Here is a 22,422-nt window from a genome sequence, read left to right as displayed (position 1 = left end):
GCCAGAAAATACATATTGCTAATAAAATTTGCAGAAAATTTTAGAAGGTTCTTGCACCCTTTGAAGCTCATCAATAAATCACTGACCTAGATTCACTGACCTCAAAGAGAACTTTCCAAAAACAAAACGCACACACGTGCACATACACATACACAACACAAGAAATGGTGGTAAGATTTTAAGTGACCCCCTCAGGAGTTATTTTTTTTCTTTCTTTTGAATTCTTGGTTCTTGGAGGGTGCCTTGTCGCCTGTTAGTTCCTACTGAGATGCTGGCTTTGTCAGTTGTGCTGGAGGGCTGCCAATCACACTGTGTTAAATGTAGAGTTCGGGGATTTCCTGAGGCTGCTTTAAAATGTCAGTCCTGGTTTTTCTTTGTGGAAGCTGCCCTTTTCAGAGAGGAAAGGAAAGGAGAGGAGAGGAGAGGAGAGGAAAGGAAAGGAAAGGAAGGAAAGAAAGAAAGAAGAAAGAAAGAAAAAGAAAGAAAGAGAAAGAAAGAAAGAGAGAAAGGGAGGGAGGGAGGAAGAAAGGGGGGAAGAAAGACGGAGGGAAGGAGGAAGAAAGAAAAAAAGGAAGAAGGAAAGAGAGAAAGAGAGAAGAGAAAAGAAGGAAGGAAGGAATGGAGAAAGGAAAGAAGGGAGGAAAGAAGGAGGGAGGAAGAGTGAGGGCTGAAGGTCAAGACACTGCAGAGAACCATATCGAGAAAGGAAAGCTGCCCATAGCAAGGAGGGGTGCTGTGGCTGTCTATAACTTGCCTGGAGCCAGACCTCTTCTGCTTTCTGGGCCTCAGTTTCTTCATCTGTATTCTGAGCAAGTTGGTCTCACTAGGCAGTCTCCCAGGATCTTTTTCTGTCTCTGCCCTTACATGGGGCTAACTTAATTTTATTATAAACATTTCATGATAAAAAGAAATATATGTCTTGGCTTAGCCCTTTTCTTTTCTTACTTTCCACTACTTTATTTCTTTTTTTTCCCAAAATAAATAGAGGTTTGATTCGTTCCCTTCATTAACTTCCTTTTCTTTGTGTGTCTCCCTCTGTCCAGCATTGACCTCTTAAGCCCACTCTCCACCCCCTCCAGCCTTCCCTGGTTGTGTTTCTTTGTAGATCAGCCTCTCTTAATCACCACCCATGACCACTCACTCTTATTTCCCAGGGTAAAAAGTCCACATCATTTCACACCAGGCTCCTTGGGCTCTACTGCCTCGTTTGGGAGGCAAGCGGGCACTCTGCGGATGCAGACTGGACGAGGGCGTAATGGCAGTTTATGTGCACTCAGGGCTCAGTGGAGAAGAGGGCATGAACTCTGAGAAGTGTGGAGCCTAGCTGAGGACCCAGTGTTCCAGAGAATGCAAAAAAAAAAAAGAAAGAAAAGAAAAAGAAAAAGCCCCAGAGACACAACTGGAGGAGTTCTTCTCTACTCAGACCCAACAGAATTAATTCGATGCAGGATGTGGCAGTTTTAGCAAGTGCTGGAAGCACTGGGCTGAATGGTCCCCTGATTGCACAGTTCTGAGGAGCTGGAGTTTTCACAGGCTTACAACTCAGGCCAGGTGCAGGAGATGTGTTATAATTTATGGACTCTTTGGGAAAAGATGATCTGCTGGAGCTTCTCAACCCTAATTTTGCTTGTTTCTAAACCCTCAGGTAGCAGGAGTGATTTGGTGGGGGGAAGAACACAAAGATAAATGCACCAAGAAAACCCCTCAAAACTTGAATTGGGGAAGTAAAACCTCATTCGCCTTTCTTGGTACACACTATTTTTAAACATTGCATCTACTTCTTTGTGCTGTGCTTCACATTACTCTATGCTCTTTACTCTAGGAAAGAGATTCTCGAAAATGCCCCCATCAACAGCTTCTGAACATCATACAAAGCCTCCCAGGCCCTACGGCCCCTGCTTCCTCACTTCCAGTAAGCCTGCTTCCTTAAAATGGATTCATCTGATAGCAGGAGGCTCTGGGGACCAGAAATGGGTTCATATATTTAACTTTTATCCAAGAGACTCAAAGTTGAGTGGCAGAGATAGTCCAGGCCAGGCCTGAGTGCCAGAGTATCTGGACTCTTCCTGTCAACATGCTCCCTAGCCTGTGCAAGGCTGAGACACTGGGAACTCATTTGCACTTTGGCTCTGCTACTAACTAGCTGTATCGCTTTGGGCAACTCACTTAACTTCTCCCGGTCTCTGTTTCTCCATTTGTAAAATGAAGGGTTTGGACTAGAGATCCCCAAATTTCCTTTTAGTATGAAGTCCCATGGTTACCAGTGATCTACTCAAGTCTCATTTTCCTCACCTGTAAATCAGAGAGAGTGATATCTGCTTGTCCACTTCACAGGGAGGGCATGAAAGTATATGTGAAAGTGCTCAGTAAGTGTTAAAACAACACAAATGTCAGCTACTGTCATCATTATTAGAATTCTTTATGCAGCTCTCTCTTTCTTCAGAGCATGCTTCATGTCTTTTACCATTTGTGCTAAAGAAGAATTCAGTGCCTTAAAGGAATTCCTAAAATTCAGTCCTTGGTTTGACTGAATAGGAGGCAAGATATCAGTTCAAGCAGATAAAGTTGTTGCAAGTGACGGTAGCATCTGAAAGTTCTTCGGAAGGAAGTGGGCTAAGGCATCCCTCAGTCCCCAGAGAGAGGTGGCCTCTTCTTGATCTCATTCACGGGCATGAACAGTGCTTACTAAGAAACTCATGTTCTCAAATGGGGTTTTGCCCAACAAATGAAAAGGGCTTAGAGAGTTCCACAGGCAATAGCAGTAATTTGAGGTGCTTATCTTTTGCCTAGCATCTGTGCATTTCTGAGTAACTTACTCACGTTAACTCATTAGCACTCCCAACCCTACACTGGGCTTTGGGATGGAGGGAGGTGATATTATCTGAGTTTTGCATTCAGAGAAAGCCCCTGGGTTGAGAGTGACAGTCCCTCTGTTCACACCTGGTAGAATTCTCCCCTGCCACCAGCAGCAGACCCTCTCATCTCTTGTCCCCCACTACCAGGACCCCAGAGGGGCCATCTCAGTGCCTTGCCCAGCATCATGGGGTGTCAGAAGTGAAATGGCTCTTTAAAGACTCCCTGCATAGATAGCTAGTGGGAAGCAGCCGCATAGCACAGGGAGATCAGCTCAGTGCTTTGTGACCACCTGGAGGGGTGGGATGGGGAGGGTGGGAGGGAGGGAGATGCAAGAGGGAAGAGATATGGGAACATATGTATATGTATAACTGATTCACTTTGTTATAAAGCAGAAACTAACACACCATTGTAAAGCAATTATACTTCAATAAAGATGTTAAAAAAAAAAAAAAAAAGACTCCCTGCAGGGCCAACACCTTCACAGTGCAAGAAATCGAGATATCTGATCAACCCAGAGGGGAAGTGAAACACCCAAAGCAACACAGCCAGCTAGGGACATAGTCAATAACTTGTCTCAAGAGGAAAAGACTAGAAACCACCCTCTACCCTCACCCCGCCTCCATACACCCTAACAAATTAAACACTCTTTATGCACCTCTAGGTATCAACAGTGCTTAAACCTGAGGGGGTCTGGGGAAGACGAGGTACATAATGTCTCTCTGAACACACAGCACAGAGCTTCTGTTGCCACCTCTGAACAGTTATCTCATCCTGAGCCACAGCGGTGGCCCTTCATGGCCTAAGCTCCTGGAATAGGTCATTCTTAAGGGAAATGGAAGTAGTAATTCCATCATTCTGGAGAGGGGGAAGGGCTCTCTCCTTTTCTCATCCGACAGCTAAATTAACATAACCCATAGGCACAGGGTTTTAGGAAACGGAAAAGTCAGTTTGTGAGCAATTATAATGTGAAATGAAAAGGTACGTTGTGGCCCAGAAGCCTGGGCAGCTCTGTGCTTCAGACATCACCTACCCTAAGGTAGAACACAATGCCAAGAACACACGTGGATCAGCTCCGTGTTTTTCACAGAATTGGCACACAACAAATATTTGTGGATTGATTTGGTGGGCAAAAATTCTTGGCGCTTGGATACTTTTCCATTTTTCAGCTTATTCTTTTGATTTTTTTATTTTTAAAATGTTTAATAAAGGCACAGGTGGCCAGTGTTCAAAACAGCTGGAAGGAAAGTTGGTGACAGAGGCTGTCATCTGTATTTTCCAAAGTGGTTTCTGAGTAACACTGATTCTGTTACTTAGGTTCTGTGTTTAAGTCAGCTGGGGAAACACTACTGAGCTTCCTAGTCTGGTCCCTCAAGATTCTCAAGGCACATCAGCTTATTAAAGATACTGAGAAGATTTGGGGCAACAAAACAAAACAAAAAACTGAAAACCAGTTTTAACTTTGTTTAAACAATTTATTTTCAAGTCAGTTTAATTATGGAACAATCCCTCCCCTGTTTAAAAAAATGATATCCATTAAAGTTCCACAAAATTCAGGTTCTCTGGAAAACATCCTGGGAACTACTAACAGAGGCCTATTTCTGAATTTTACTAGTGAAAAAACAGAGGTCCCGAGAGGGGCTGAAGTTCTTTCCGGTAGCTAGTGAGGGGAGCTAGGACTAGAACCTCATTTCCTGACTGCCTGGTCCAAACTGGGCAACCACATCCAACTAGAGGGGCATTCCCTAAGGTGGGTCCTGGGATGCCAGGCATCATGGGCAGTCTTTGAGATAATAGGTAAAAAGAATGTGAACATTTTACTTTATAATAGGTCCTTTTGGGGGTAATTTGCTTAAAGATAGCGGTTGTTTTAGATGCTTTTAAAAATGGGTAATTTTATCCCACTCTTGTTATCTCATAGTTCTTGGGGTGCCTGCCCATTGCAGCCTGTGTGTGCCATAGGTTATGTGTTAAATGAGTAAATGAAAGAATCTAGCAGGAGTCAGAAAGGGAAAATGGGGAGAAAGAACGGGATGGATGAAAAAAAGGAGCCAGAAGTCAATGATCAGTGGAGGATAGTGGCGCTCTGGCAGAGAAGGGAAAGGAGACAGTTGTAGGTGACGGAAAAAAACAACAAAACAAAATTGAATTTGACCAGGAAGCTTTGCTTTTAAAAAGTGACTCATGAAGCTAATTCAGAACCTGGCCATGCCAGGAGGCACCTGGCCAGGAGATGAGGATGAGCATCAACTGCTGAGAACCTTTGTGAACCTGGATCAAGTTGTATTTATTTCACTGGTACAATAAATGTGCAAGACATTTTCTTAAGCACTACAACAATAACAGATGAGTAAGACACAGGTCTTGCTGTCAACAAGGTGACAGTCTAATGGGGGAGAAGAGACAGGGACTCAGATAAAATGTCAGGTAGAATGTGATCAGTGCCTCTAGAGGTGCAACAAGCCAATACTGTGAGGAATCGGGACTGGCAGATCATATCAAGTAAGAGGCTTAAGGAGGACTGTGTGGGAGACCCATGAGGCATGGATAGGACTGCATCAAGCAGAGCTAAGAGGAGAGGCATTTCAAAGTGGTGGGGAAGCATATGGAACAGTGAGTGGTCCAAGTGGGTTCCAGTCACGGGGTGTGTGTGGACTGGGAGGGGTGTGGAGAGATATGGCTAGAAAGTCTTGAAGTCACACCATGGGGCTTTGAATGCCTGCCTGAGGTAATGCTCCAAGCAGGCAATGGGAAGCTAGAAACAGATTTTTGTTGTGTGTGTGTGTGTATGTGTGTGCACGTGTGTAGGGAAATAATAGCATTAGAGATGATTCCCAGGCAGGATGACTGGCAGAAAGGGGTAAGCCAGGGGAAGGAGCTCACTTTGGTTCCAGAGAGACTAATTGACCATTCAGGTGTTGCGCATCAGACAATAGGAAAATCCGGCCAGAGATAATGGCTAAGTCCTCTCCTGAGAGGACAGAGATAGCAGAAGGTTCTGGTTGTTAGGGAATAGGGAAACTAGGGAGAATGTGAGGAAAAGACTAGCCAAAGAGAACGCAGCCAGGAGGAAAAGATGCAGAGAACAGCCACGGGAGGCCGAAGGTTCAATGAAGAAATTATAGCCATGGTTGAAATCCTCAACCTTGGAGCCGGGAATGTGTGAGTTGTTTTTTTTTCAAACACCTTTATTGGAGTATAATTGCTTCACAATGTTGTGCTAGTTTCACCTGGGCAACAAAGTGAATCAGCCACATGCATACATATATCCCCATATCTCCTCCCTCTTGCGTCTCCCTCCCACCCTCCCTATCCCACCCCTCTAGGTGGTCACAAAGCACTGAGCTGATCTCCCTGTGCTATGCGGCTGCTTCCCACTAGCTATCTATTTTACATTTGGTAGTGTATATATGTCCATGCCACTCTCTCACTTCGTCCCAGCTTACCTTTCCCCATCCCCGTGTCCTTAAGTCCATTCTCTACATCTGCGGCTTTATTCCTGTCCTGCCCCTAGGTTCTTCATAACCTTTTTTTTTTTTTTAGATTCCATATACTTGTGTGAGTTTGAACCCCAGGGACCCGACTAGTCATACTTAGCAACGGGACTTCAAAGGGCTTTTGAGTCTGTTTCCTCATCTGTGAAATGGGAGTGATTTCAACCTCAAAGGACTGAGCACATTCGCAAATCTTCTTAGCATGGGGTTTGCACACAGTAGGAGCTAAGGAGTGAGCAGGGGCCAGCGAGAGAAGGAACTGTAGAGGTTAAGGGTATCCTCCTGAGGAGTGTCGGGAAATTGAGGCAGGGCCCCTCAGGAAGCCCAAAGCCTTTGCTTCCGCCGAGTTTCTGACCGGCCTGTGAGGGGAATGGGTGAGCGGCCTCAGGCTAGCCCGCAGCCCAATTCTCCCACACTTCCATCCCGCCGCACGTCCCAGCCTCCCCCCACTCCAGCTTCCCACCCCGCTCTTGCTCCCTCTCCAACCAGGCCCCGGAGCCCGAAGCGCATGCGCCCTCCCGCGCCCTTGCCCAGCTTTCCACGTTACACTGCCCTCCCTTTCCCTCCGCAACTCCCGCTCTACCGCCACGATTGGCCAGAAGACCTCTTCGCCTCGGCCAATAAACGCCGACCTGTCGCCTCCGTGTTACTGGGTAGAACAAAACAAAAACAGAGCAAAACTGGCCAGAGACGCTTCGAGGCGGCTGCAGGGGCTGAGGTGCTGCGTCGGGGCCGGCGGACCAGGGACGTGGACAAGCGGCGGCGGCGGCCCAAGGGGTCAGTAGCGGCGGCGCGGGTCATGCGCTTGGGAGGACTGCGCCCTCTCCCGCAGCCACTGTCTCTCCTCGGATGCAGCCGCTCGTTGGGAGGGGGTGGGGGCGTGGAGGCCGCGGCCGGGTCAGGTCCGGGCCGGCGGGGAGGGGGTCCACCGCCTCCTTGGAGCTCGGCAGGCCCAGCCGCGCCCGCCCCAACGCCCCGGGCTGCGGAGACTTGGCCCCGGTTCCCTCCTTCTGGGCCTGGGCCCAGAGCGTGGCGGCGCGGGCCCGCCGCCTCCCGGACCCCCTCCGGGCTTAGCGGGGCGCTTGCCCCCCAGAAGGCCGAGTTTTCATTTTCCTTTGAGGGTGGGCGTCTGGAGGCGGGTTTCTGGCCTGACTGAAATCCTGTGAGGAAGGTTTGCGCCCTCCCCGCCCCCTGGCCTCCTTGGGGGCCCCCCTGAAGATGCGGCCCCCGGCCCGTCTTCCCAGACCCGGCCCTCCGGCCGCCCCGGTCCAACATCCCCCGGGGGTCGGCCTGGGAGGGGGTCTGCGAGAGTCCCGGCCTGCGCGGCGGGAGTGGCTGCTGGGAGGCGGACACGTGCCCGCCGCCCCGGCCCTGCACGTACTTCGCGGCCCCCTTGGTCGGGTAAAGGGTCGCTTGTTTAGTTTAAATGAAATCTCCCGGAGAAAACAAAGGCAGGAAGGGAGCCCCCTTCTGTGAAACGTTTGCTGTGTAGGCTGCATTTGTCAGTTTGGTGCTGCAGTGTTCAAGGGGAGGGTTTTTGTTTTTCCAAGAGCTTCAAAACTGTCTGCAGACGTCAAAATCGCCTGTCTCCCTACGCCCTAGTGAGAACTGACCGCGTAGCTAGCAACTGTGTGATATCCACAGACGATTAAAATGATTAAAAATGCACCTTCCTCTGGGGGAGAAAAAAGTCACCGCCTGTGTTTTCGTTGCATTTTCACTGTTAAGTTTTAGAATTTTGGCATTCTTGCTAATGTAAGGCTTTTTAGGAACCACCATTCACTTCTTTAAAAAAAAAGGACCACTGCAGATGTGTTGTAAATTATTGGTATTTATACCCTTAACTTTCCTTTATTCCAGGTTTATTAAACTTCTTAATATCTCAGCAGGGGTCTTTGAGTTATATTTTGATTGGTTTTTCTGCTGTAGTTATGAGAAAGGAAACATGGTTGTTAGGAGTGCAAAAATAAATGATATTTTGATACTTTTCTTTCCTGCTCATTTTTGCGTCATTGTGGTCGAATGCTTTTAGCAGATTTTGTTTTAAATGGGTAGTTAGCTAGGATTGTAGCCCTGGAATGAATACAAGTACTAGTTAATATATGGCCTAAACTTGACTCCAAAAAAATGTCGAAGTGGTTTATTTCAGGAAATAGATTTTTGGTGGGAGGTGGGGTGGGAAAGCCAGACTCTTATCTTTTAGTAAATGTCTTGGCAATTGAATACTTCTGATGGTATGTTTCTGTGAAACACATTGGAAGAATGAAAACAATGTTTAATTTCAGCCTTTTGTCTAACTTACAGTTTTGTTTTCTTACTGAAAATTAATTTTATGGTTTATATGAAGGATGTGGAGTTTAGATTTTTTGCTTTACATTTAAGTTTGGGGCAAAAATTTTAAGGATTGTTAAGTAACTGGAAACCCTCATCACTTTGAAGAGAGTAAAAACACGGAACACATCTTTATCTTTCTGTAAACTCTTTTAAAACACCTGTGTTGATATCAAGTGTGCCTGAGTTCTTGAATGTGTTATCATTGCCGAAAGACCCAGACAGGACTTTTTCTTGTTGTTGTGATAATTATTTAATAAAAGCAAACTTGGTAAGTTATTTGTAGTCATTACCTGATAATTTTCTTTGCCTGTCGTTTGTGTAATAGTTTAGATATTATTTTTAGTGTTTGAAAAGCAGTATTTAAAAATTTGTTATAACAGTAGGAGTCTGTATTTTAGTAAGCTTCTCTCTGTTAACCCTAAAAAAGAGTCTTCCTGTGGGATATTAAAGTCTTGCGTTGAACTTGTGCAAACAGTAGTGGATTTAGAAGGTCTGGGTTCTAATCCTGGTTCTTCCAGTGAGCAGCTATCTCTCTTTGGAGAGGTCACCTACCTTCTCTGAATCTGTTTAGTTGTATGCAAAGTGGAGTTCCTACCTCAAGATTGTTCTGAGAGGTACGTGAAATAATGCATGTAAAATTCTTTTTGAATTATAAAGGGCTTTTAAAACATTAGTTATAATAATCATTTCCTTTATTAGCTAGGTTCTGCAGAAAGTATTCTCCTGAAGATTGTATGTGTATCAAGAATGAAAATGATTTTTTAAATGTAACTCCAGTTTAAAAATCTCACATACATATCATGTGACATTTTCACTTTCCTATAACATGTAATTCGTATACTGAAATAAAACAGATAAGGCATTTTCAGCCCTGGAGGATACTAAATGTTTAGGTTTGCAAACTATTTTTGTTTATCTATCTTTATTTATCTCTATGTACTTATTTCTAAGGTTCATTTTTTTCCCCTAAATCTGAAGTTGGTAGGAGAAAGGAGAAGTTTTCTGGAGAAAAGGGGTATAAAACTTGTAAGATGTTAGAATGGTATATATTGAGGAATTTAAAAGTCAGTTTTCCCTTTGAGTTCCAGGAGGCATCGTATCGTCTTTCTAAAATGACAACTGACAGTAGGTTATGTTATATAAAAACTAAATGCGTTTTTGTAGTTAGTTTATTAGTCATTCTTATTAATTTGTGCACTTTATATCTTAAAAAAAGGTCACACTGCTGGGGAAATGATTATAAATGGCTGGAAGGACTTATATCTAACCTGTGTTACTTAAACAGATAAATACTTAAGTATTCTAAACCACTATTTAAAAAATATTTCCAGAGAGATTCTGAAATAGCATTTGGTTACATCTTCTGGTAATAGTTTTTATGAAAATATATTTTGATAGTCTTTTTTTTTTTTTTTTTTTTACAAATAACAGTTGATTTTTATCACTAATTGTCTAAATAAAAGGTAACTGATTTCATCAACCAGAACCTTCCAGCATTAATAATTTTTAAGCCATTTTGAAACCAAGGTCTAAAATATAGAGATGCTAATGTCATTGTACTTTTTTCTTAAATAGGTAAGATTAAAAAAAAAAAAAAGAATGGGTTTTTCAGATTATAAAAGTAATTCTCTCATTATAGAAAATGCTGATTTAAAAAATTTCTCCCAAAGGGAACCCTCTTGCACTGTTGGTGGGAATGTAAATTGATACAGCCATTATGGAGAACAGTATGGAGGTTCCTTAAAAAACTAAAAATAGAACTACCATATGACCCAGCAGTCGCACTACTGGGCATATACCTTGAGAAAACCATAATTCAAAAAGAGTCGTGTACCACAATGTTCATTGAAGCTCTATTTACAATAACCAGGACATGGAAGCAACCTAAGTGTCCATCGACAGATGAATGGATAAAGAAGATGTGGCATATATATACAGTGGACTATTACTCAGCCATAAAAAGAAACAAAATTGAGTTATTTGTAGTGAGGTGGATGGACCTAGAATCTGTCACAGAGTGAAGTAAGTCAGAAAGAGAAAAATACTGTATGCTAACACATATATATGGAATCTAAAAAAAAAAAAAAAGGTTCTGAAGAACCTAGGGGCAGGACAGGAATAAAGACGCAGATGTAGAGAATGGACTTGACACGGGGAGGGGCAAGGGTAAGCTGGGACGAAGTGAGAGAGTGGCATGGACATGTGTACACTACTAAATGTAAAATATATAGCTAGTGGGAAGCAGCCGCCTAGCACAGGGAGATCAGCTCGGTGCTTTGTGACCACCTAGAGGGGTGGGATAAGGAGGGTGGGAGGGAGATGCAAGAGGGAGGAGATACGGGGATATATGTATATGTATAGCTGATTCACTTTGTTATAAAGCAGAAACTAACACACCATTGTAAAGCAATTATACTCCAATAAAGATGTTAAAAAAAAATTCTCCTGATCTCAAAGTCTTACAACAGTAATTACAGATGCCTACGTGATGAAATGGCAGATTTATCTGCCTTCAGATATGTTTTAGTGTGAAAAATAAGACAATCATGTCTTTTTTTTAACCCAAACTGTGTTGTTTGCATTTTAGAGTACTAGTTCTTATAGTTCATTGGTAACGAACTAATCAATATCTATGTATAGCAGATTAATTATGAGGCCTGGTATTCCTAAAAAATTTGGAATGTGTATATATTCCTTTAACTTGAAATAAGCATGTATAGCAAACACATCTTTTTTTTTTAACATCTTTATTGGAGTATAATTGCTTTACAATGGTGTGTTAGTTTCTGCTTTATAACAAAGTGAATTAGCTATACATATACATATATCCCCATATCTCCTCCCTCTTGCATCTCCCTCCCACCCTCCTTATCCCACCCCTCTAGGTGGTCACAAAGCACCGAGCTGATCTCCCTGTGCTATGCGGCTGCTTCCCACTAGCTATATATTTTACATTTAGTAGTGTATACATGTCCATGCCACTCTCTCACTTCGTCCCAGCTTACCCTTCCCCCTCCGTGTGTCCTCAAGTCCATTCTCTAGAAGGTCTGTGTCTTTATTCCTGTCCGACCCCTAGGTTCGTCAGAACCTTTTTTTTTTTTTTTTTTAGATTCCATATATATGTGTTAGCATACGGTATTTTTTTCTCTTTCTGACTTCTCTCTGTATGACAGACTCTAGGTCCATCCACCTCACTACAAATAACTCACTTTTGTTTCTTTCTATGGCTGAGTAATATTCTATTGTATATGTGTGCCACATCTTCTTTATCCATTCATCTGTCGATGGACACTTAGGTTGCTTCCATGTCCTGGCTATTGTAAATAGAGCTGCAATGAACATTGTGGTACATGACTCTTTTTGAATTATGGTTTTCTCAGGGTATATGCCCAGTAGTGGGATTGCTGGGTCGTACGGTAGCAAACACATCTTTTAATTCCAAGTTAAAGGGGTGCTTTGGCACATTCAGAAATATAGGCTTTTTTTTTTTTTTTTTTTTGGACACAGATAAACTTATCAAGAAGATTGAAACCAAATGTTAATTAGGGGAAGCTCTTTGAAAGTAAAGTGAACACTTTAAAAAAAATGGAATTATGCAGTGATTTTTCTTTTTTAACAGTCTGAGTAAGTAAATTGAATTTACGTTAATTATATCAGTTTGGAAGACGTTGAAGCTTTTATTTTTCTTTTTAAAGAAATACATCCCAGAGGAAGAGTTCCATTTGGTAATTTAATCAGTGCGAGTGAAATTAAGGAACGATGGATGTAGAAAACGAGCAGATACTGAATGTAAACCCTACAGGTAAATAATAATATCTTGAACCTTGACTGTATTGTGAGCAAGTTTCAGGCCATAACAAATTTTATGAAAACTTCTTTACTTTAAAAACCATCTTACTCATGCTATAAGAAAACAGGTCATATTTTTAAAATCAAGTTTGTGATTCTTATTTTTATGAAATTCATCACGTTGTATTTTTCTGCCTGTCCTTTCACATTTCATACGTTTATTCTCCACTATTCATAATAAACTCTGTGGTGTAGAAGGCGAGAAGAATAGTGAACCTGCGCATTACTGTTCTCACATGAGCTAGTTAGTGGTCTCTATAATATAAACTATTATTGGTATCTTTTATATCTTTCCTAACTAATAATTTATATATTACAAATTAACTGTGTATTTTCCCTGATTTTCCATAATGCTTCAGTAGTACATTATTATCATAAAAACGGTTTTGTGGAATAGATGTCCAAAAGCTAAATAACTTCAGATCACTTAAAGTGTATATATAGTTTTCAGAATAATCTTTGTAGAGTTAATTAGGATTTTGAAATAGTCTCCATAGTGAGAACTTTTCATGTTGGTACACTTTAGATAATTCTTTGCTCTACGATTAATATTGAAAAAAAATCTCTGCAATTTAAATATGTTTAACGTATTTCATTTTTTAATACTACAACTTCATGTTTTCAATGACTTTAATTCACTGTTGTGTCCAGTTACATAGTTTTCTTTGATCTGAATGCACACTTTGAAGTTGAACCGTCTTTGCTATTTTGTATTTACGAACCTGATTTAAAGTGTACTAGAAAATTATAGTTGAAAAAAATTACTACAATAATTAATGATTATTTTGGTGCTGCTTTATATACAGTAGCTGTATGAGTACTTGTTTTTTAGGATTATAAATTGGTATCATGTCCCTGCTTCATTGAGGTGAGAATGGTAATAATAATAAAATTTAAGAATATATTTCACAGATAGGTAATTGTTTCTTCTCTGCACTGTCTGGTATAGCCAGTAGTCACATATGACTGTTGAGCACTTGAAATGTGACTTACCTGAATTGGGATGTATCGTAGGTACAAAATACATACCAGATTTCAAGAGACTTGGTATGAAAGAAAGCGATGAAATCCTCAGTAATTTTTTCTGTTGGTTACATGTTGAATTGATATAATGGATCTATTAGATTAAATAAAATATATTAAGATAAATTTCACTTGTTTCTTTTTAGTTTTTAATATGAATACTGAGAAATTTAAGATTATGTATTTGGCTTGCATTATATTTCTATTAGACGGCACAGCTCTAAGTTTTATACTTTTTGTTTTCTAACTATAACAAGTCCTTGTTCTAATCTTGTTCTTGATGCCTCTGCTGAGTACTTCCTTAAATACTTAAGTACTTGGATGAGCCTAAGACAGAACTTCTTTGCAATAAATGCTTCCTGTAACAAATAGTCCAAGTCAGACAGACTAGTGTACTAATTCCAACTTCTACTTTTACCAGCTCTGTTACTTGGGGAAAGTGGGTTATTTTCTTTGACCTTCTGTTCTTCGTGTATAAAGCTGGGATTATAAATACCCTCTTTATAGATTTATTGTTAGGATTAAGTGAGATACCATGCATGTGTGTCATGCCCATAGCACGTATTATGTATGTCACAAATGAAAATGAGCTAATATTGTTAATTATAATTATGTAACTCAGTGGACCAGTAGTTGAAAATGTGATCGTCTGGCACTGTGGTGTAATATAAGTTGGGTTGGTTATTGAGATGTCAGAGAATTCAGAAAGAGGGAATTAGTACACAGTAGAAAACAATTTTGAAGTCACCAGATTCTGTACTCAGGGTTTTTATCTTTTTAATTTTGGTCTTCTTAAAGTCAGATCAGTAGTGGTTATGGAACCCCAAAACTTAGGTGAGTATGAATAGCAAAATATAAAAAAGCAATTGATACAAACATGGGTTAAAAATTATAAGACCTAATATATAAAATATATCTAGATGTGTCTACTGCTGTAGATACATAAATGTATATTTGAAAGGATATTAAAATAGTTGAAGAGAAGAAACTCAAGTGTAGGAAATACGATTGCTTGAATACTTGAATACTTTAGTACTCTGAGGGACATTTTAAAGCATTCTAAGAGAGGCCTTTATCTTCTGGATTAGTTGTGGCAGCTTACCTTAATTGTAGAATAATGAAAGCAATATGTTAGAGGTAGATGTTTAATGTTTTCTTCAATCATTCACTCTTATATGAAATGCCATCTGATTTGTCTGATCTCTGGTCTTTCCTTCCCTTTCCTCTTATTCTTTTCTCTCTTTATATTCGTTCCCTTGTTGCCTGTTTCCTTAGCTGTCACCACTCTGCAGTACTCTCGCTTTGTATTTTCTATAGTTACAGTCGTCTAAGGTTCAAATGTGGGTTTGAATCCTGGCCACAGTCCTTTTTAGATATATAACTTTTTTATGAAACATCTTCTCTCTGAAAAATGAGGATAAGCAGCTTCATTATAGAGCTTTGTGAGGATTATAGACCATGTATGTAAAGTGCTTGGAACCTGATATAGTAGGTGACAGTACTGATGGTAATGATAGAAGAAGTAATACGACTACTATGACTACTGCTACTGTTGTTACTACTAGGCATAGTAGTTTAGTTATGATGATGTCCCAAACTGACCCTCCTAACACTGGCTTCCATTCCTAGTCTAAAAACTTTTAAAACACTGTTTTATTCTTTATTCTCTTTGAAACCCCTTTATTTTTTTCCTTGAAAGTGTCACCTTCTTATTTACCCCAAAGTTATTAACCTTGCCCTTTCCAGTTAGTTTGTGACTGAATACTGCAACATTTTGTTAACTGGTCTCTCATTTTATAATTTCTCTTTTTTTCTAATATATCCTGTATTCCTCTGACAAACTAATTCCCCCATCATCTACCTATGATATCAAATCTCAGCTCTGACCATTTGAATGTGGGAGTGGTCAGCAGCTATTCTAGTGATTGGGGCAAGATCATGAAGGACCTAACATTGCAATGTCATGAGTTTACACTTTATTTCAACCCAATAGGAATACCTTCAAAGGGTTTTTAGTGGGAGAAATCAGTTTCCATGCAGTTTGGAGAAAGGTTTGAAGACTGAAGGCAGCAGACTACTTATGAGACTGCTGAAGTAATTTGGCTCTACTTAATGTTTTGTTTTTTGATTACCACAGGGTTTGTTACTAACTTTCATACTTTCAGTCAAGAATTGTAAAGATTTTAACACATCTATGCTTCTTTTTATAGGTTGATTTAAAAAATTTTTAGTTTCTACATATTACCTTTAAAAAACAACATGTTAAAGCCCATGCATATAGACTTGACACATCCTAATTATTAGGAATATTTAAAAACATTTGAGGGATTCAGCTCTGAGTTGAGTGAGCCATAATGAACAAAACTTGGGCCCGGGGATAACGAATTCAGTAGCTTTCTGACTTAAAAAGTTTCTGGAGTAATGCCGATTGTCTCCATGTTATTTGATCTCCATTGACATTTGAGTTGATGGTATAAAGGATACTCTGCTAGGTGCTGAGGATACAAAATCTACAGTATAGGCATGGTTTCTCTTTTGAGGCTTATGACTTACTTGGAAAAGCAATGACTGTTATATGAAAAGAAATAAAGTGATTTCCATGATGTGGTAAATGAGCAGTGTATGAGTGTTATTGTGGCTAGAATTGTTAGGAAAGTTTTCATGGAGGAAGTAAGACTCCAGCTGTATATCCTAAAGGATTTTGGTAACTGAAAAGAGCAGTGTGGATGACATTCTAAACGGAGGACCTTTGGGAACTCCAAATGTTGCTGTCTTTCAGGGGATAATGTACAAATCTTACACAGTCTGGAAGATTTTCAGAGAATGGTAAGTAGTGTGAGTCAGGTTTGGAGAGATGAATTAGAACTTTGAGATGATGGCTTTCTTTGAAAGCAGTGAAGCATCAGCAGTTTGGCTCAGTAATCGTATATGATCACGTATTTGCTAAATGCCTTTCACGCTCTTTGGATTAGTACTATTTTCTAAGTGTCCACAATTAATGATGAGATATTTGGCAAGTTATTTAAACAGTCTTAGCCTTAGTTTCCTTATCTGTATAAGTAATGTAGTAAATAGCTCTCAAACTTGTGGATAAATGACAAAGTGCCCAGCCTAGTGCCTGGTAAATAGGCATTCTATAAATATTAGTTTATCTGCCTTCCCTAAAGATCCTTAGTCTTTTCTTACTATCTCCAACTGCTTGACTGTCTAAGCTCATAAAGTCTCAAAGGTTTTGTACTGTATTTGGTGTTTATATTAACATAGGTTTTATGATGTAAACACATGAAATAACATGCTTTCAGTAAAATTTTTCATTAACATTCAATCTCTTAGTTCATTTGGCATGATAATGTGAAAAGTACTACTAGTTAGTTGTCATGTATTGGACTGAGCTATGTGAAATTGCCAATATGTGACTGTCACCTATAAAAATGATAATTTCATGTGATTCAACTTAGTATAACTTATGACTATAACTAGTATAGCAGTAGATGGTTAAAATACTTATTTAGAATTCTTTTCCTTCATTTTTTTTTAAGAGCCTGATAATTTAAGTGACTCTCTCTTTTCTGGCGATGAAGAAAATGCTGGGACTGAGGAAATAAAGAATGAGATAAATGGAAATTGGATTTCGGCATCCTCCATTAATGAAGCTAGAATTAATGCCAAGGCGAAAAGGCGGCTACGGAAAAACTCGTCCCGGGACTCTGGCAGAGGCGATTCCGTCAGTGATAACGGAAGTGAAGGCCTTAGAAGTGGAGTAACTGTACCAACCAGTCCAAAGGGAAGGTTGCTAGATAGGCGATCCAGATCTGGGAAAGGAAGGGGACTACCAAAGAAAGGTTAGTATATACCACGTCCAAAGACACAAATGGAAAAAATATTGTCTGATTCTTATACTACAGTTTCCTTGTTCTAAGAATGAGAGAAATTTAAACCATGATAATGTTTTATGGCTTGTGTATGTTTTTACATAGTAATAATCTGAGGACCGTACCACTTTTTCTTTTAAGTTGAACCTTTTTTTCTTGTTTGAGTAGATTAGTTTTCTTGAGCAGTACTTTATCTCATATTTCCAGCAAAATACACAGCAGTGTTCTTCACAGTTATGAATTGTGCATGTATTCTCCAATTCTGCTTGAAAGAAGTAGGGTCAGAAATTCATCATGTCTGTTATCTAATGAATCTAATTAATTATGTCCATTGTTAAGAATACATGATAAATATAATTTGATTGGTAATATCCGGGTCAGAATTTTAATAATTTTGTAGATCTGGTTCTGAGTTCTTTTCGGCTCTGTTTGTTTTGGGTACTGGAGTGCAATGGTCTTGTTTCACTGCTGTATCTCCAGTGCCTGGAGTAGTGACTAGCAATCTGGGTACTTAAATATTTGTTGAATGAGGGGCTGTCAGCCTCTGTCTGTAGTAGAATTTTGATGCAATTTGTTGAGATTTCACCAGCTTCTGAATGGTGGGAGCTTCAAATTATGGCATAGGATACTTGTAAAATGTTTTTGTGCCCTGTCAGGAATTGTTATTCTTGTTGAATGGCTCTGCAACCATTGGCTGAGTCAAAATGAAACCTAGTTATCAGATTCTGTTTTGCTCTGGTGGCAAGAATTATACTCTATGTGTAAAATAAAAACCTCCCCCCCAAAACTGGTGATAACTGTACAAGTTCTTTAAAAATAATGCAATATATTGAGCTTATAAAAACATTTCAATAAGTTTATTTAGTAAAGCAACTTTGAAAGTTGGAATTATTAAACTTCTGCTGGTGAATTTGTATGTAGAGAAGTAGAAATGATGATTAGTTCTGTTAATGCTTAAATAGCAATTAGTTATTTGTAACATATTTCTAGTTTTGAAGTATTTGTTTCTTTTTATATCTAAAGAGTATTTGACTTTAAAACATTTGATGGTGGTTAGTGTACTTCTTTGTTGAATAATTTCTCCCTTGTGGAGTTTTCTATGCCACATCTTACTGGCTCAACATATTTCTTTTTTGTTGTTGCTGTTCCCAAGATATGTCATATAGAATTTAGAGCTCCACTGCAGTATCACTTGCCTTGAGGTCACCGCTACAGCTATTTTTCTGATTTTTTTGGTTTGTTTGTTTGTTTTTGCTTTTATTTTAAAGCATCTGCCTTTTTAGTTTTAACTTTGTAGGCTATTTCAACTTGCTTTTTTGGAAATAGGTTATAAACTAATATCTAATCATTACTGAAAAATCAGTGATCTGAATAAAAAGAGGTTTAACATATAATTCTCAACTGGCAAAATCACTAGCATAGAAATTAAAATACAGTTTTTTAACTGCTATTGAATTAACACCTGAACATCTAGAATTATTTCACATTTCAATTAAAATTTATGAACTATGGACATTATGCTCTTTCCTTTCTCAATTCTAAACTTTTTCAGGTGGTGCTGGAGGCAAAGGTGTCTGGGGTACACCTGGACAGGTATATGATGTGGAGGAGGTGGATGTGAAAGATCCTAACTATGATGATGACCAGGTGGGAAGTGTTTTACTTTCTGTAATATATATTTAAAAATACTTAAAAACTTTTTGATCTCGTGTTTGTAGTATACTCATATATTTGTCAAACCATGTATTCTGTATCTATACGCTATACCATTCATATCATATATATAATTTTATAATGTGTGATTATAATTTGCGTGAGTATGATATGTATATAATATGAGTGTGTATATATGTGTGTACACATATTACACACATTAGTATGTATATCTAAATCATATATATATTTAGTCCTTTCAGACTGTTAGGTTAATTTTGGATTAGAAAACCAAGTTAACTGATAGTAATGTATGCATAATTTTCACTTGGTTTCTGAATTTAATTAGACATGGAAATATTTCTAAGGGAACATGAGAAATATATTTTAAAACCAGTAGGATTCAAGTACTATAAAATATTTGCTAAATGTTCTAATTTTAATATATAGTCTTGAAAGACTTGAAAGTATGTTGTTAGACTGAAGCCAGTCACAGGTTGGCATATAAACATTTCAGGGCTTTTTTTGCAGAGAAGGGGGGATAGAAGATTATTGGACATCTTATTCTTTTTGAAATTTCAGTTGAATAGTGCTTTTTCCTTAGAGATTTTTTGGTCACTACAACATTGATTTTTGTTATAAGGGCTTTTTTATTATCATAATACTGATCATGAAGGCTTTGGCTCCTGCTGTTTGTTTTTTTTTTTAAGTGAAATTTTAATGAAAATACTAGGTGTTATAGGAAGCTTAAAGCTTTTTGGTCACTGATGTATTGGTTTTGTGGGAGAGAGAAAAAAAATTAACAGAAGATATGGGGGATCAGAAGCAAGTCATATATTTGCTGTAGTTAGTGGTTTTAATCTGTATATTGGTTTATTATATTCAGATTTTATAAAAGAACAGTGACATAGATTCTGTTTTTATATTATATAAGTGATCAAAGCATGTAGCATTTCCTTTTCTTGCCCTGAATGGGTATTACTAACCAGTTGGAGTATAAAATTGTGAAACAATTTCAGTTTATCTGAATATTTTGTTCTTTAATTTATAACTTTCTGCCCCTTCCCTTTCCAGGAAAACTGTGTTTATGAAACTGTAGTTTTGCCTTTGGATGAAACGGCATTTGAGAAGACTTTAACACCAATCATACAGGAATATTTTGAGCACGGAGATACTAATGAAGTTGCGGTAGGTTTAAAGTTGCAAGCATAATTTATTTAATATAGGAGAGCAGACACTGTTAAAAGCAAAACATCATATCCAGAATGATCTTGGATCACTGAAAAAGTTTAAGCATTTTCTTATGCATAAATGAATTTCTAACTAAGAAATGGCCTAAAATTTTATTTAGACCACTTCTTACCTATTTGGGATCTGATAAGGGCTGTGTGCCATTTTCTTCTCTGAAAAATGGCACAACACAATATTTTAATAATTTTTATAATTATAGCATTTTTATAATTGATAGTTTATAAGATATAATTTTAACAATTTCAAGGCATTTATGTACCTTCTAAAATGTCCTTAGGGATCTCATTAAAAATGCCTCAGTTCCATTTTTTTGACATTCATTTCAATGCTTAGGACTAGAATAAAGTTTATCTTTGTACTCTGTCCAGAAAAGAACACAGATACAAACGTTTGAAAGAGAATGCATACAGAAATCAAGAGAACAAATGTGTGGTTTTTTGTTTTTTTTTTTAATTTATTTTATTTATTTATTTATTTATTTAATTTTTGGCTGCTTTGGGTCTCGGTTGCTGTGCGCGGGCTTTCTCTAGTTGTGGTGAGTGGGGGCTGCTCTTTGTTGTGGTGCGTGGGCTTCTCATTGTGGTGGCTTCTCTTGTTGTGGAGCACAGGCTCAAGGCATGTGGGCTTCAGTAGTTGTGGCACGCGGGCTTCAGTAGTTGTGACTCGCGGGCTCTAGAGCACAGGCTCAGTAGTTGTGGCGCATGGGCTTAGTTGCTCTGCGGCATGTGGGATCTTCCCGGACCAGGGCTCGAACCCATGTCCCCTGCATTGGCAGGTGGATTCTTAACCACTGCACCACCAGGGAAGCCCCACAAATGTGTTTTTGAAGCATAATTTGTATGGGAACATTTACTGTGTTACGAATTGTTTGTAAAGTAAATCTAAAAGGGTAGAATAAGATTATTGGTCTAGTTCAGTAGTTTAGTATTACTGACTTAAAGTAATAAAATTGCATCTCCATAGAAGACTTTTGTAATTTAGATTATTTTAATTCAGACTGGGTTTTCTTGGTTTGTCTGATAATACGAGGTTTGATAGCTTTGAGTTTTTGTAGGAATAAAACCAAGTATTTGTTCAGCTTACCTAACTGGTGTCCTTGTTAGTAGTCGTTACTCTAAGTAACTGAGTTACAAGTTAGTCTCTATGGTCATACTGCCTATATTCCACTTCCAACCTAGGCACTCCTCTGGGTGCCCTCAGCAAATACTTAATTTTTCTGTGCTTTGGGTGTGGTGAGTATGATGATAATACCTCCCTCAAAGAGTATAAACTAAGGTGGCTGTTATAATTCCTGATATACTGTAAGTGGTCAGTAAGTATTGGCTGCTGCTATTATATTTTTTAAGAGAAAATTTTACTTTATCCCGGCATTTAAAACAATAATCCCACTTAAAAACAGTGGTTTAAGATCCCATTTTAAACTTTATATGAAAGTATAAATATTTGGGTGAAGAGAGTATAAACAGCTTATGATAATATAAAATGAATTTCCCTACAAATGCTCATAAAACAATATTTCTAGAAGTAATAGAGTATAAGGCAGAGAGTTAGTTAACTCCTAACACCAAACTTAGCAATACTATGTAGTTTAATAAACTATTTTAGGTGTAATTCACATTCTTGAGTTTAGTGATGTTCAGACAGTTGAAGCTTGACTTAAAGTGGATCAGTATTTAATTTATATGTAGAAAAAGATGTATTTATCTTATCCCCAAATTTTGAGTGCTTCTCTGATTTTTTCCAGTCAAGGAGAGAGAAGGATATATGGGTAATATCTTGATTTTTTTCAAAAATAAAATAAAATAAAATTGAACTATAGGCAGTGACATACTTTTTTTTTTTTTTGAATAGGAAATGCTAAGAGATTTAAATCTTGGCGAAATGAAAAGTGGAGTACCAGTGTTGGCAGTGTCATTGGCGTTGGAGGGAAAAGCTAGTCATAGAGAAATGACATCTAAGCTTCTTTCTGACCTTTGTGGGACAGTAATGAGCACAAATGATGTAGAAAAATCATTTGATAAATTGTTGAAAGATCTACCTGAATTAGCATTGGATACTCCTAGAGCACCACAGGTTTGTATGATTCTTCCTCT

The 22,422-nt window shown here is 38.8% G+C and overlaps 1 protein-coding gene and 1 long non-coding RNA gene across 2 annotated transcripts in view; one reads left to right on the top strand and one right to left on the bottom strand.

Annotated features, from left to right (window-relative positions):
- Positions 1–12,370, bottom strand: part of LOC309642856 — a 54,797-nt gene extending 42,427 nt beyond the window's left edge. The window contains exon 1 of the long non-coding RNA XR_014253410.1: positions 11,752–12,370. This is a non-coding gene — a long non-coding RNA (uncharacterized lncRNA). The remainder of the gene's footprint in view (positions 1–11,751) is intronic.
- Positions 6,987–22,422, top strand: part of PDCD4 (programmed cell death 4) — a 28,883-nt gene continuing 13,447 nt past the window's right edge. The window contains exons 1-6 of the mRNA XM_082424904.1: positions 6,987–7,124; positions 12,377–12,483; positions 17,093–17,395; positions 18,978–19,072; positions 20,153–20,266; positions 22,181–22,402. Coding sequence (XP_082281030.1) covers positions 12,441–12,483; positions 17,093–17,395; positions 18,978–19,072; positions 20,153–20,266; positions 22,181–22,402 — 777 coding nt within the window. The 5' untranslated portion in view covers positions 6,987–7,124; positions 12,377–12,440. The remainder of the gene's footprint in view (positions 7,125–12,376; positions 12,484–17,092; positions 17,396–18,977; positions 19,073–20,152; positions 20,267–22,180; positions 22,403–22,422) is intronic.

Source organism: Balaenoptera physalus (genome assembly GCF_965194825.1).
Source record: "Balaenoptera physalus genome assembly, chromosome: 14".
NCBI classification, from domain to species: Eukaryota; Metazoa; Chordata; class Mammalia; order Artiodactyla; family Balaenopteridae; genus Balaenoptera; species Balaenoptera physalus.
The sequence above is the reverse complement of the archived record's forward strand: the minus strand, read 5'-3'. Positions and strand labels throughout refer to the sequence as shown.